This window comes from Myxocyprinus asiaticus, chromosome 9, assembly GCF_019703515.2.
Source record: "Myxocyprinus asiaticus isolate MX2 ecotype Aquarium Trade chromosome 9, UBuf_Myxa_2, whole genome shotgun sequence".
In the NCBI taxonomy this organism is placed as follows: domain Eukaryota; kingdom Metazoa; phylum Chordata; class Actinopteri; order Cypriniformes; family Catostomidae; genus Myxocyprinus; species Myxocyprinus asiaticus.
Genome location: NC_059352.1, coordinates 16,474,758 through 16,488,346, shown reverse-complemented (window position 1 = coordinate 16,488,346; position 13,589 = coordinate 16,474,758). Strand labels below are relative to the sequence as shown.

At 38.6% G+C, this 13,589-nt stretch overlaps 1 protein-coding gene across 2 annotated transcripts in view; it reads right to left on the bottom strand.

Annotated features, from left to right (window-relative positions):
• Positions 1–1,107: 1,107 nt before the first annotated feature.
• pfkmb (phosphofructokinase, muscle b) overlaps positions 1,108–13,589 on the bottom strand; it is a 41,075-nt gene continuing 28,593 nt past the window's right edge. For both annotated transcript variants that reach the window (XM_051706823.1, XM_051706822.1), the window contains 8 exons: positions 11,624–11,711; positions 11,055–11,207; positions 9,495–9,659; positions 9,330–9,391; positions 9,052–9,163; positions 1,838–1,937; positions 1,590–1,695; positions 1,108–1,458 (listed from right to left, as the gene is read on the bottom strand). In XM_051706823.1, coding sequence (XP_051562783.1) covers positions 1,323–1,458; positions 1,590–1,695; positions 1,838–1,937; positions 9,052–9,163; positions 9,330–9,391; positions 9,495–9,659; positions 11,055–11,207; positions 11,624–11,711 — 922 coding nt within the window. In that variant the 3' untranslated portion in view covers positions 1,108–1,322. The remainder of the gene's footprint in view (positions 1,459–1,589; positions 1,696–1,837; positions 1,938–9,051; positions 9,164–9,329; positions 9,392–9,494; positions 9,660–11,054; positions 11,208–11,623; positions 11,712–13,589) is intronic.

Sequence of the window (13,589 nt, the reverse complement as noted above, 5' to 3'; positions counted from 1 at the left end):
AAACAATATCTATAATATACTACATTTATTTCAATTTTGGTTGAAAAGTGGCCTTGCGTTCCCTCTATCTCTCTTTCGCTCTCGTCTCAACCACACTCACACGTGCTCGCTCGCACACACACACACACGCACGCACGTGCGCGCACACACACACACACACACACACACACACACACACAAAATACAACAGTTTCTAAATTATACAAAATAATTTATGTGCAAGTGTTTAATTTTATTTTGCCCTAATCAGCCTCACTGGAAAGCACCCTCGTGCTCCCCTTCCCCCTCTCTCACCCATACTATCACACACATTATTTTTCCACACACATACTCGGGAGCCTGACACATAGCGATGTCAACGGACCCACGCAACTTCATAAAACAGTTGTGTAGCAACCAGAAACCTACATACAAAAATGGTGACACTGAGAAATATACTTAAACTTGCATCTTGGCAATTTGAAGCGATGTTTCTGCTGACGAGAGCCGCAAACACAGGTAATCCAACACGCGATCTCTCTGTTTTCTTTTATTCTTTCTCTCGCTTTTGCTCATGCGCACATTCACACACACGCACACACACGTACGCACACGCAAGCACATGCACAAACGTTCTACCTTGTTACTTCAGTAAGTGCTCCAGCCTCCAGTAAAGCAGCGCAAGCATCGCAATCCTCCGTTGCTAGTTCTAAAGTGACATTTTCGAACTAGCAGCGGTTGCTCAGGCTGTATCAAAACATGACGCTGAATCCATGGCGGAAGAAAGTAGTTCCACTCACAAGAGCGTTTTATGGACAAAAACCAGAAAATGTCTTGACATAAAACCTTGAACGATGTCTTAAGGTGTGGTAACTGTGATATAAGCGGAATAATTGACTCCGGCCAATTGAATTATTGAAAAATAATGCACACACGAGGTGTAACTCGCTTCGCGTCGTTACCACATTACCACCTCTGGGTGTGCATTATTTTTAAATAATTAAACGGTCAGTTGTCAACTATTCCTTACTTAAACACTGAAGTCAGATGGATTACTTTTATGTGGCCTTTATGTGATTTTTGGAGCTTCAAAGGTCTGGTCACCATTCACTTGCATTGTATGGACCTACAGAGCTGAGATATTCTTCTAAAAATCAGAGAAAATCATACACATCTGGGATGGCATGAGGGTGAGTAAATGATGAGATAATTTTCATTTTTGGGTGAACTATCCCCTTAACTAGATTCTGTAACTAAATTTAAATTAAGTTATTATTGTGTTGGATCTTATGGCTCATAAACTTCTCTACCTCACTGTAATTGTGTTTGTGTGTGTGTGCAGTTTAGACTGCTCCTCTCTTCTTTATAACATGCTCCATAGTAGCTGTCTCTGATGTGTCCAAATTGATCTTGTATTTGGCCAGAATCTTTAGAATGGGCCTAAGCTTTAGCCACCACTGAGTCTTCGGTATACGATGCCTGGAAGAGAAACAGAGGCAGAGAGAGTGAGCACTTGAGCATGCAGTGATAAGGTAGGACTCCCCCAGTGAATGACAATGTGTAAGATTAAACAAAACACTAGTAAATTGAAAGACAGAGGGATCTCTCACTCAATGTCCGTATCCCCTTTAAGCTCAGAGAGAGGCTGGAAGACCATTGCTCTCTTCCTCATTCCCAGAACACAGGCAGAATCAGGTGTATTAGCAAAGATACGCCCTGCTCATATAGGTGCAAAAAACATTTGGGGAAAAGTATTAGCACACACTTCAGTCTACATGTAAATTGTAATGAAATTTACATAAATTTCAATTCTTCTGGTGCTGCTTTTCTTTAGCCCTGCCTATTGAAGTTTACTCACCATGTCTGTAGCACTCCTTTAGTTTATCAGTCAACCACAGCACTGCTTTAGCACCCATTTTTGTACCAAAGGTTCTGTCAAACGGTGTAGGGGTTCCACCCTGAAAAATATAGCACAAGCAAGTTAGTGATTGTGCCCTGTGATAATAAGAAGGAAAATGTATATATATGATTTTGCCTGTCTACATCATTAGGACAAATCAGAAAACTCAGTTTTGATGTTAAAGACAACATGAAACGGCACAACCTATTTTACCTCTGTAAAGTGATTTATTTTAGAGTGAAACAGGATTTTCAATGAGAAAACTATGTCCATTGGGAATTGATTGTGATAGTGGCCTGTAAATGAAACGTGGTTAAAGGAAAGGGGTTCAGAAATAAGACGGCTTGGTGATGTCAACCGAAAGAGAAGTCGTTTCAGAGGCGGAGCAAGTTATTACATTTCTTTGTTCATTTTTTCTTTGTTCACATTAAGATCAGGAACATGTATTAAAGGAATATTCTGGGTTCCAGATAAGTTAAGCTCAATCGACAGCATTTGTGGCATAATATTGATTACCTCAAAAAATAATTTTGATTTGCCCCCCTTTTCTTTTCTTTTTTTTTCTTTTTCTTTTTTTTTTTTTGTTATTAACATTTTTATTGATTCATAAATGAACACAAAAAATACAACAGCATCTATATAATGAATCAAAAACCACCCACTATATCCACTCCCCCTACCAAACTCTCAACCCACCCTGACCCCCCCACGAACACCCCTGTGGTCAATAGAATATAGACACACACACAGAAAACTAAAACAACAACATAAAATAACACACAATAATCAAGTATAAAAAAATTAAAAAATAAATAAACTCTAAATTACTACCTCCCCTGCCCCACCTCGAGAATCCCTCAAAAATGCTAAATAATTGCCCCATTTCTTATTGTAAAATTCCCTAACCCCCATCCTAATGCTCGACCCCTCCTCGAAGGCAGCCACCCTCCCCATCTCCGCGCACCACTCCGGGAACGAGGGTGCTCCATCCGACTTCCAACTCCTCAAAATAACCTGCCTACCAATCATCACACTGGTCAAAACCCAGTCCTTCATGTACTTATCTACCAAATCCATGACTTCCCTATCTCCCAAAATACAGAGTCTGGGGCAGAATGAGACCCAAGTGCCCAACACATCACACACAAAACTTTGCACCTTCAGCCAAAATTCTTGGATCATAAGGCACTCTCAAAAAACATGGATGGTGTCTCCATCTTCAGTATGGTATCGCCAGCAGATGGGAGTGTCCTTAAGACCAAGCCTATACAATCTAGAGGGGGTCCAATAAAATCTATGTAAAATCTTAAATTGCATAAGGCGAACTCTTGCATATCTAGATGCAGACTTTATGTTTTTTAGAATCCTTGCCCACACTCCCTCCTCCAATACCAAGTTTAAATCTTTCTCCCATAATCTTTTGAGAGAATTTAAAGCTCCGTCCCCCAGACTCTGAATTAACAGGGAGTAATACACTGATGCCTCATGACCCTTCCCAAAAGCAGCAATCACCACTTCCAGAGTATCTGCCACTCTAGGGGGGTGTATGCTACTCCCAAAAACAGAGCAGAGCAGGTGGCGCAACTGTAAATACTTATAAAATTGAGATCTGGGAATCCCAAAATGTTGAATCAAATTTTCAAAAGATCTCAATACTCCACCCTCATACAGGTCACTAAGTGTATTAACCCCCCTCACAATCCAATCTGACCAACAGAAAGGGGACTTATTAATACATAGTTTAGGGTTCAGCCATATGCTCGAGGCTGCGTTTAAATAAATATCAGAATTAAACACTCTGGACACTTTTGTCCATATCGAGTGCAAATGCAAAATAACGGGGGGCGACTTAACCTCTCCAGCTAGTTTAATCGAAAGGCTTTGCAGTGGCGAGAACTTCCTTTTCAATACAAAACCAGGGAGGAGCTCTTTCAGGTGGAAGTGACCAATGAGCCAAATATCTAAGACTGAATGCATAATAATAAAATAAAAACTTGGGTAGGCCTAACCCACCTTTGTCAGTTGGCCTATGTAACTTACTGAAATTTAACCTGGGACGTTTGCCATTCCAAATGAAGGACTTCGCTATGCTATCAAATTGCTTGAAATAAGAGAGGGGGACATCTACAGGGAGAGATTGTAGCAGGTAGTTAAATTTTGGAATGCAATTCATTTTAATAACATTAACCTTCCCAATCATCGATAAGTGTAATGAAGCCCATCTGTCCACATCATTCGAAAACCTTTTTATTAAGGGATCAAAATTAACTCTGACTAAATCAGACAAATTTGTGGGAATAAAATTCCCAAATACTTAATTCCCTGTTTGGGCCACTGGAAGGCACCCGGCTGGAAGGCCGTTACTGGACAGTATGCTGTCAAAGCCAAAGCTTCGGATTTAGACCAATTGACTTTGTATCCTGAGAATTTGGAAAAGGGGTTAATAATTCTGTGGAGGCAAGGCATAGATCTAGTAGGGTCGGAGACGAATAATAAAATATCATCTGCGTAAAGCAGAAGCTTATGCGCCACACCTCCCGCCGTCACCCCTGGAAAATCATCCTCCTTTCTTATCGCGGCTGCTAATGGAGGGCAAAACAGAACAATAATGGGGAAAGAGGGCAACCCTGCCGGGTGCCCCTATCCAGAGTAAAATAATCTGAAATTAACCCATTTGTTTGCACCGCTGCTACAGGGTGTCTATAAAGTAACTTAATCCAACCAATAAATGTACTCCCGAACCCATACCTTTACAAAATCTTAAAAAGATAATCCCATTCTACCATATCAAACGCCTTCTCGGCGTCAAGAGAGATGGCAGCAACCGGAGATTGATCATTCGCTACTGACCACATGATATTAATGAGACGCCTAATATTATCAGAAGAGCTACGGCCTCGAATAAACCCCACCTGATCTATATGTATAAGTGATGTCATAACTTTACTTAATTGATTAGCCAGAATTTTGGACAAAATGTTTACATCTAACTGGATCGGGGAAATTGGGCGGTAACTTTTACACTCGCTTGGATCTTTGTCCTTTTTTAGAATCAGACTGATCCGGACTTGTTTCATGGTTGGCGGAAGCTTTCCATTCTTTAATGATTCAGTATAAACTTCTAACAAAAGTGGAGCCAGTTCTGTAGCATAAGATTTGAAAAACTTAGAGGAAAAGCCGTCAGGTCCTGGAGCCTTGCCTGTAGGCAAGGCTTTAATTACCTCAACAAGCTCCTCCAAGGTTATCTCAGAATCAAGAGAATTTTTTTGCACAGTCGTCAGTTTAGGGAGATCTAATGGTTCCACAAAGTTCCTAATATCTTCATCAGTGGATGAAGACGTGGAACCATAGAGATCAAGATAGAATTCTTTAAAAGCATTATTAATATCAATAGCTGAGGTAAATATTTCACCACAAGCAGATTTCACTGAGGGAATGATAGAAAAAGACTCTCTCTGCTTTATATATCTAGCCAAAAGTTTTCCTGCTTTGTCCCCCGACTCAAAGTATGACTGTCTTGCCCTGAATAACCAAAACTCCACTTTCCGTGACAAAATAGTATTATATCTATATTTCAATTGGGTCAATTCTCTGAGGCCATCAGATGACATACAGCTCTGCCTCAGCACTTTTAATATTTCCTTCCAACTCCACAAGTTCTTGTGCTTTGGATTTTTTAATGAATGAGGCATACTGTATGATCCGACCCCTAAGAACCACCTTAAGTGCCTCCCAAGCCACGCCCACAGAGGATACTGAGGACCAGTTGGTCTCCATATAAACACTGATTTCAGACTTTAACATTTGTTGGAAATCAGGATTTTGCAAAAGGGACACATTAAGGCGCCAACTATATGATTTCTTTTTCTCTGTATGTGGCAACACCTTTAAACTCACCAGAGCATGATCTGAGACTAAGATATTTCCAATTGAGCAATCAACAACAGATGAAATGAGGGATTTGGATATATAAAAAAAATCTATTCTAGAATAAATCTTATGGACTGATGAAAAAAATGTATAGTCCCTACCAGATTGGTTCAAAAGTCTCCAAATATCTGTAAGACCAAGATTTTTACACATCCTGTGAAGCATCAGTGTTGCTCTAGGGGGCTTGCACACTTTTGTTTCACTATGATCAAGGACAGAGTCCATCAAAAGATTAAAGTCTCCTCCCAATATTATATTATCATGAGGGGTGCCAGCGGCTTGCAACATCCCTTCAAGATCTATAAAAAAGCCTTGATCATCAATGTTAGGTGCGTAAATATTAGCCAAAATCAACCTTTGCCCTTGAATTTCAACTAACACAATAATTACTGTTCCTAATTTATCTTTAATCTGTTTGAGACATTTGAATTGTAGATGTTTATTTACCAATATAATGACTCCCTTGCTCTTACTTGAGCCAGCACTAGAAAAAACATGTCCACCCCATATCTTCCCATATTTTTCAGCTTCCTGCGGGGAAAGATGCGTTTCTTGAAGAAATACTATATCATATTTCTTGTGTTTTTATGGGGTGCCCCAACCCATTTACATTCCATGTGGAGAGAGATAGTACACTCATATTAACATTTGACATTTTGATATAGTAGAAAAAATAAATTGTGTGTCAAAAACAAAATTATACAGACCACATTCCCCATTAGTGAAACAATCAACCCCCGAACATCCCCCCGAACATCCCCCCGAACAAAACAAACAGAAAAAAGAAAAACGTGCACATTAACCCCGTGCACGAAAGCGCCAACCGGCGACAATCCCTCTAAACTCAAAAGGTCCATGAACGCCCACGAGCCCCCACGACAACTTTGCCATCGGAATGCTCAATTTTGCCTCACAAATTTGTGAGGCAAAATTACATAACAGAAAATACTTTGTAAAATAAACCCAGTCAATAGAAAGAATGAACACAAAGAATGTGTAGATTCATTCACAGAACTGTCTCAAAGGTGTGATCTTCCACAAAACAAATTCCAGCTGATATAAAACCGTTAAGATTTCTCGGACAGACAAACAAATGTTCCGTGAGCCGGTTGTTATGAGTTCAGTGGATGACGTAATCATTCCAAAGTCTCGTAAAAAAAAAAACTCAACAAAATAAACTACAGCCAGCAGGAGGAATAAGCAGGAGGAATAAGCACGAAGAACGAACAGATTCATCCACAGCTGTTCCAAAGGAGTGTTATTCAACAGTTATTCCAGCCGCTAGGCGGAACCAATACAAAAAGAAACAAAACCGGCATCCCGGTTCCCCGGATGATTGAGTCAATTCACTCGGAGGCTGCATAAAAGTATATACCATGACTTACACAATCTGTCAACTTTATAAAAGACATCCTTTGTGTGAGCATGTAGATATTTTGCGGTCATCCATAGTGTCCACTCTCAATCTGTCCGGGAACTTCAATGCAAATGTAATCTTTCGTCAATGCAAAAGTTTCTTTAAGGAAAAGTATTATTCACAAAATAAGCTCCGGCCGCTCAGCGGAACCAACGCAAAAAACCTAAAATGTCACCCAGCTTCCTCAAGAGTAAGTACAGCGAGTCAGACCCACTCACATGAGAAACATCCAATGGTTTACTCAGTCATTGATTCTATAAAAGACATTGCCAGATTTGGACATGTAAATACTTTGCGACCGACCTTCGTTTCTATTCTCAGTTTGGCTGGAAACATCAAAGCGAACGAGATCTTTTTCTGATGTAAGAGTTTCTAACATTCCTTGAACCGATCGCGTTTCTCTCTTGTCGAACTCGCAAAGTCCGGGAACAAGAAAATATTATGGTTCTTCCAAGAAAGCTTCCCTTTGCTCCTCACCTGGCGCAACACAAGATCTTTAATGGATGATCTCAGAAATCTGGCCAGAATCGATCGGGGCCTTTCTCCCTCAGCGAATCTGTGAGCAGGGACTCTGTGAGCCCACTCGATTTCCAGCTTGCGGCCTGTTATGTCGAGCAGACTCGGGAAAAACTCGTCTAGGAATTTCACCATATCTCTGCCCTCCTCATGCTCAGGAATTCCATCAATTCGAATGTTATTCCTGCGGCTTCTATTCTCAAGATCTTCAAGCTTTTCAAGGAGATGTTCCAGATCAACTTTGGTCGCGGGTGGATTAGCAGTTAATTCCCTCTCTGAAGATTCCTGAAAATCGATTAGTTTTTCAACATCAGTCACTCTTGTACCTAACTCAGAGAATTTTATTTCCATCGCCGTAATCGATCGACGTATTACAGCGAGATCCTCCAAGTCAGCAAGAATCTTCGTCAACATCACCGACATGTTGGACAACTGACGCTGGATCTCCTCTCCCGCCACGCCATCCAAATCCAGTCCCTGGTCTGTAGGCCTGTCGGGGCTTTCATCCTGAACACGTAAGTGTCTTTTAATGTCTCCAGAGCCCGAGGATTTTGACTTCTTTGCCATGTTTTGCAACAAAGGGCAAATGTGTAACTGGGTGTATCAAATTTCACCAGATTTTAACATGAAAATAATCGAAAATTCAGCAAAGTGCGCAGAGCTCGTCGCTCACACGTCTGCTTCTTGCATGGCGTCACGTGCCCCCTGCCCCCCCTTTTCTTTAAAAAAAGCAAAAATCTACTAAATCTACTACTTACAATGGAAGTGAATGGGGCCAATCCATAAACGTTTTTCTTAAAAGTAAAGCCACAAAACATTAACAATAGACATGTTAACATGATTTAATTTTGATAAAATTGCTTACTAACCTTTTCTGTGTAAAGTTATAGCCAATTTTACAACTTTGTTGCCATGATAATGTAATGTCAACAAACCATAAAACCATAAAACGACTGTAAAAATGATGATTTAAACAACTTTACAGCTCAAATAATACATGAGCTTTATTTGAGTGCTTTTATAAAATTTTAAGCTTCACATTTGTCTTTAAACCCTCCAAAAACTGGCCCCATTCACTTCCATTGTAAGTAATCTACTGTAACCCAGATTTTTGCTTTTTTTTAAAGAAAGGATGGATGAGTCAAAATAATGTTTTGTAGTAATCAACATTATGCCACAAATACTGTTGATTGAGCTTAACTTGTATTAAACCCAGAATATTCTTTAAGATAATAAATAGATTACATCTAAATTCTGATTTCATGTTGTCTTAAAAACACAGAATATTATCAATATTGTTTGCGCAGACCTGCTGCATGTGACCAAGCACATTCTTACGACAGTCAAAAACTCCTTTGCCCTCTTCTGAGTACAAGTTGAAAAGGAAATCTGTGGTATAGTTTGCATTACATTTTTCATTCCTGTGGGAAAACAGTTTGATATTATTTGTGTTGGCACAAGAATAAAACAACACCAAAGTCATTCGTCTATATTACAACATAAATTGACTGAATGAGAAAGAGAGAATGAGGATAAGAGGGAAAAGATGCAAAGTAAACATATAAAGAATGTGACAGAAAGGCAAACCTGAGGATGAGGCCTCTTTTCACTGTGGTCTTCATCTTTTCCAACAAATGTTCCACGTTTGTCTACCTCCCAATCAGAAATTAATAATTTAAAAGACGAATAAAATGACATCAACACATCCATTCATGCACTAATCCAATCAAACATGATGAAACTGTGCCTCACCTCCAAGTCGTGGATGCCAAAAGGCTCCTCATAAATATAGGCAGCGTCAGCCCCAGCAGCCAGTCCTGCCATAGTTGCCAGATATCCACAGAATCCTCCCATAGTTTCAATAATGAAAACCCTGCGCTTTGTTCCTGCAGCAGACTGCTTTATCCTGTCGCATGTCTTAAAAATGCACACAAGAAGAAAAATACGATAAAAATATGCTTCGTTTTGCATTTTTCTATTTTTTCATCATCACAACAGTCTGAATGTGTGTTTGGTAAGACCCCTTTATTTGCTTTAATGACAGCATACAATTGAGCTGGCATGGACTCCACAACTTTGTGCAAAACCTGATGATCCATGTTATCCAAGCATGATCTGAGAATCTATCAAAGAGCATCTTGTGTGCTTCATCTTAAGCAAGAAAATATGATTTTGTTTTACAAATAAACTGTAACAAATTTGCTTAATTGATTAGTGGCCTAAAAATATTGCATAATCTTAATATTTCTTGTTCATTTTAAATAGAGCTGTCAGTCAATACAAATTTGTAATCGGCCATAATCACATAATTTTTTGTAGTTAATCGCAAAATTTGACACTTTATATACTTCTTTTCCTGTAAAAATGCATTTATTTCTATCTTAGGAAGGAAAACAAAACAATATGTAACAATTCAATGCTTTATTAACATTTTCCAAACAAAAGCCTTCCACAGTATAAAGACAGAAATGCACTAAAATCGCACCAATTCAAGTAACATTAAACATTTCCTAAAGTCTAATTGGGAGGTTGACTAATTAAAAGAACTAGTCTCCCCAAAGTTTACATTTTCATTGCAATGGGCATTAAATCTCTGAAACGCTCATCCTTCACAATATTAATTTGCCTGTAGACTGTGGCTATCCGCTTTACTATGACAACTGTGAAGCTGCGTTCATGGTTCGCATCAGGGCGTCAGCACCAGCGTCAAGCGTAGCTTTAAACTTCACATGAAAAGCGATTGCAGACAAAAAGTCTCATTCTGCGTTTTGGTGATAGTTAAGACTTGAAGTGCTTCTGTGGTAATTAAAATGTGGTTTAGATGGGCTGAAAAATGAATGAAAGTCCCATCTGGGCTTGTTTTGTACATCAAATAGCGTTAAGAGGTCCTTTCTCCATCATTATATCATTGACACAAAAGTGCTGTTGTGTGTGTGTTGTGAAGTGTGTGTCAGTGTAATGACTCCGGGTGGACACATTACAAAGGTTCTGCCCTTCCAGCCAGTGTTAATGCTGGTTTATGCTGTATTAATGGTAAATACGTTAATAGTGATTAAGGATTAAAAAAAAAAAACTTTTTTAATTGGCATGCGTTAACGCATTAATTCTGACAGCTCTAATTTTAAATTAGAACATTTAATTGTTTACTGTAAAATTATTCAAAATCATAAAACGTTTTGTTTATTTCCAATTGTAAACTCCGCTGTATATAGTTGGGGATTAATATTCCTGGTCTGGAGTGCATAGTTTCATATTGCATACAAATATGTATTAGTATGTTTTAGTTGTGTGGTTCAAGTGGATGCTTCTTACTGTTGTGATAGTATTGAGGGCAGTATCAGCTCCAATACTAAAGTCTGACCCAGGAACATTATTAGACACAGTAGCTGGAATAACTACCAAGGGAATACACAACTCCTCATACTTTTCTCTGGCAGTCACTAATTCCAAACCTCCAATAAAGGCCTAAACAAGGGAGAGAATGTGTAAAAAGAAATAAGAGAGGTGAGGGAGCAGGTACGCCTAAAAAAAAAAAGATACAAAATAAAAATGTATTTATTTATTTTAGTTTGCTAATGCTGTTTAGTGCATATAATATTTAAATTCTGTCATCATTTGCTCACTTAGAACGTTAGCCTCAGTCACCATTCACTTTCATTGCATATTTTCCTCTACAATGAAAGTGAAATGTGGCTGAGGCTAACATTCTGCATAACATTTCCTTTTGTGTTCCATTAAAGAAAGAAAGTCAGGATAGTAAATGAAAAGAAAGTAAATAATGGCAGAATTTTCATCAGTGATTTTTGTTTGTGTGTGTGTGTGTGTGTGTGTGTGTGTGTGTGTGTGTGTGTGAAGAGCAGCGGTTTCTCTGATGTTCTCACCTCAAACCCACCAATGATAACCAGGGCATGAATGTTAAATTTGGCTATATTCAGACTGATGTCTTCAATCATACTAGCTGGCAGGATCCTGAAGGGAGAAAGGGAGTAAGAAAGAGAGAGAAAAAGAGGTTCTGTCAAGGAGATAAATACTGTAACAGCAAACAGAATTGCAAAAAAGAATTATTGTTTGCAAACAGGTTTCCCAAAATCACGCCTTCCGCTTCTGGCATTGCTTGCGCCAACAGGTAGTCTCGCCCCAAACTCCAAGTCAGATGTTTGCTTAAATTAACAGAACAATGTTTTTAAGGCACTACAGTGCCACTGTTTATACAATTTGTGAAGTCAACCTAATGGCTTACTTATAGTTGTCTCTGAACATTAAACTGGGATAGGAGAAATATTTTAACATAAAAAATTAGCTTCACCTTTAAATCCTCCTTTAACTCAACTTCATAATAAAAAATACAACTTTGAAAGCAGTACAGTCACCTCTGAAGAAATTAAATGATGATATAAACATCTTACATATGTAATAGTGACTACACATGAAAAGGGAAATGTGGTTGCAATTTTTTAAAGCACTATAAAGGTGTAATTTCCTGTTAATTGAATTTTCATAAAGTAAAGATCCTGTGAAATTAAATTTTTGCTGCTTTTAGTCCATATCTATTAGCTTTAAGGACATTTATGTGCTAGTATACTTCTAAACATAGACAAAATTCGTTTTAAGAAGATAAAATCTTTTCAAAATCTGCAGTCTCGGGCTGAACTGACCCAGAAAAATGTATGACTCACAACTTGCTGCATTAATTTTGTACAATCAAATGCTTTCTAGAATGAGAACACACCCTCCCCATACATCTAATCAGTGCTGATGACACATTTACAGGGAACTTCGAAGGTAGCACAATCCATGCTGTAGGTTCCTTTCAAACAGAATTTCCATTAAAAATCATGAATGTCCATTTTCATCTTTTAGCCCTCTAAAATTGTCTTTGAAGGGAATAGGGCAAAGGGATAATCATTTCTGAATGGGAGTTTATTTAGTCGCTGGAGTTTATTTATATTTTAATGCAGCCGATCTTGGGACGTACAGCACGAGTAAGTGTTCTTTTTTCTTTATGTTTAGAGTATTGTGATTCAAAATATTGATATATTGGGCCCTATTTTAAGAGAGCGAAGGGCTAAACCCAGCGTTATGCAAAATGATACGAATTCGAATTTGGTAGTGTAAATGGGCTGCATGCAATTAATTAGGTATATTTCAATTAAATAGAAATATGGAGTGACTTACATTCTTTTGTGCATTAACTGCGTCCTTGTTTAATGTTAGGCATATTTCTAGTGACATGCTCCTTTTGTAAGCATGGAAAATGTGGTTCTTGTCAGGACTTGGATGAAGGCTCCGTTAAATTATAGAGAATGTAAGTATTATTAATCAAATTGATCTACTGACACAAATCACGGCTAGTATTAACAGTGATTGTATTGGCTTTTCCTTGATATTTAGACATATAAGAGGTAACTGTACTATAAAAACATACTGTAAATTTCAGAACTCAAAACTTCCTCCCCAGTCTAAAAAGAGCATTTATATTTGTCACCCTGCTGAAACGTCTCGTTTTGAAATCTGTCTGTTCTTGACATCACGAAACATTGCCCATTTGTATTTACACATCCCACAACATGCGTCATCGCACCCTTGGCCCTGCCAACTGATGCGCAGATCAAGAGAGCAGGCCTTGTGTGGCTAACTATTCCACACATAACACCAAAGGGGACCCATCTGTACTATTTTGGATTATTTTTGAATATGTTCATGCACTAGACAGACATCTTTGACCACTTGATACATATCTCGTGCCGCTTTTAAAAGACACAGTGTCAAGTTACAACTCTGTAAGGGAGAAGCAATTCTCTCATTCAGCTGCTTTTTGTGTTGCTTTGAGCACAAACACATCATGGA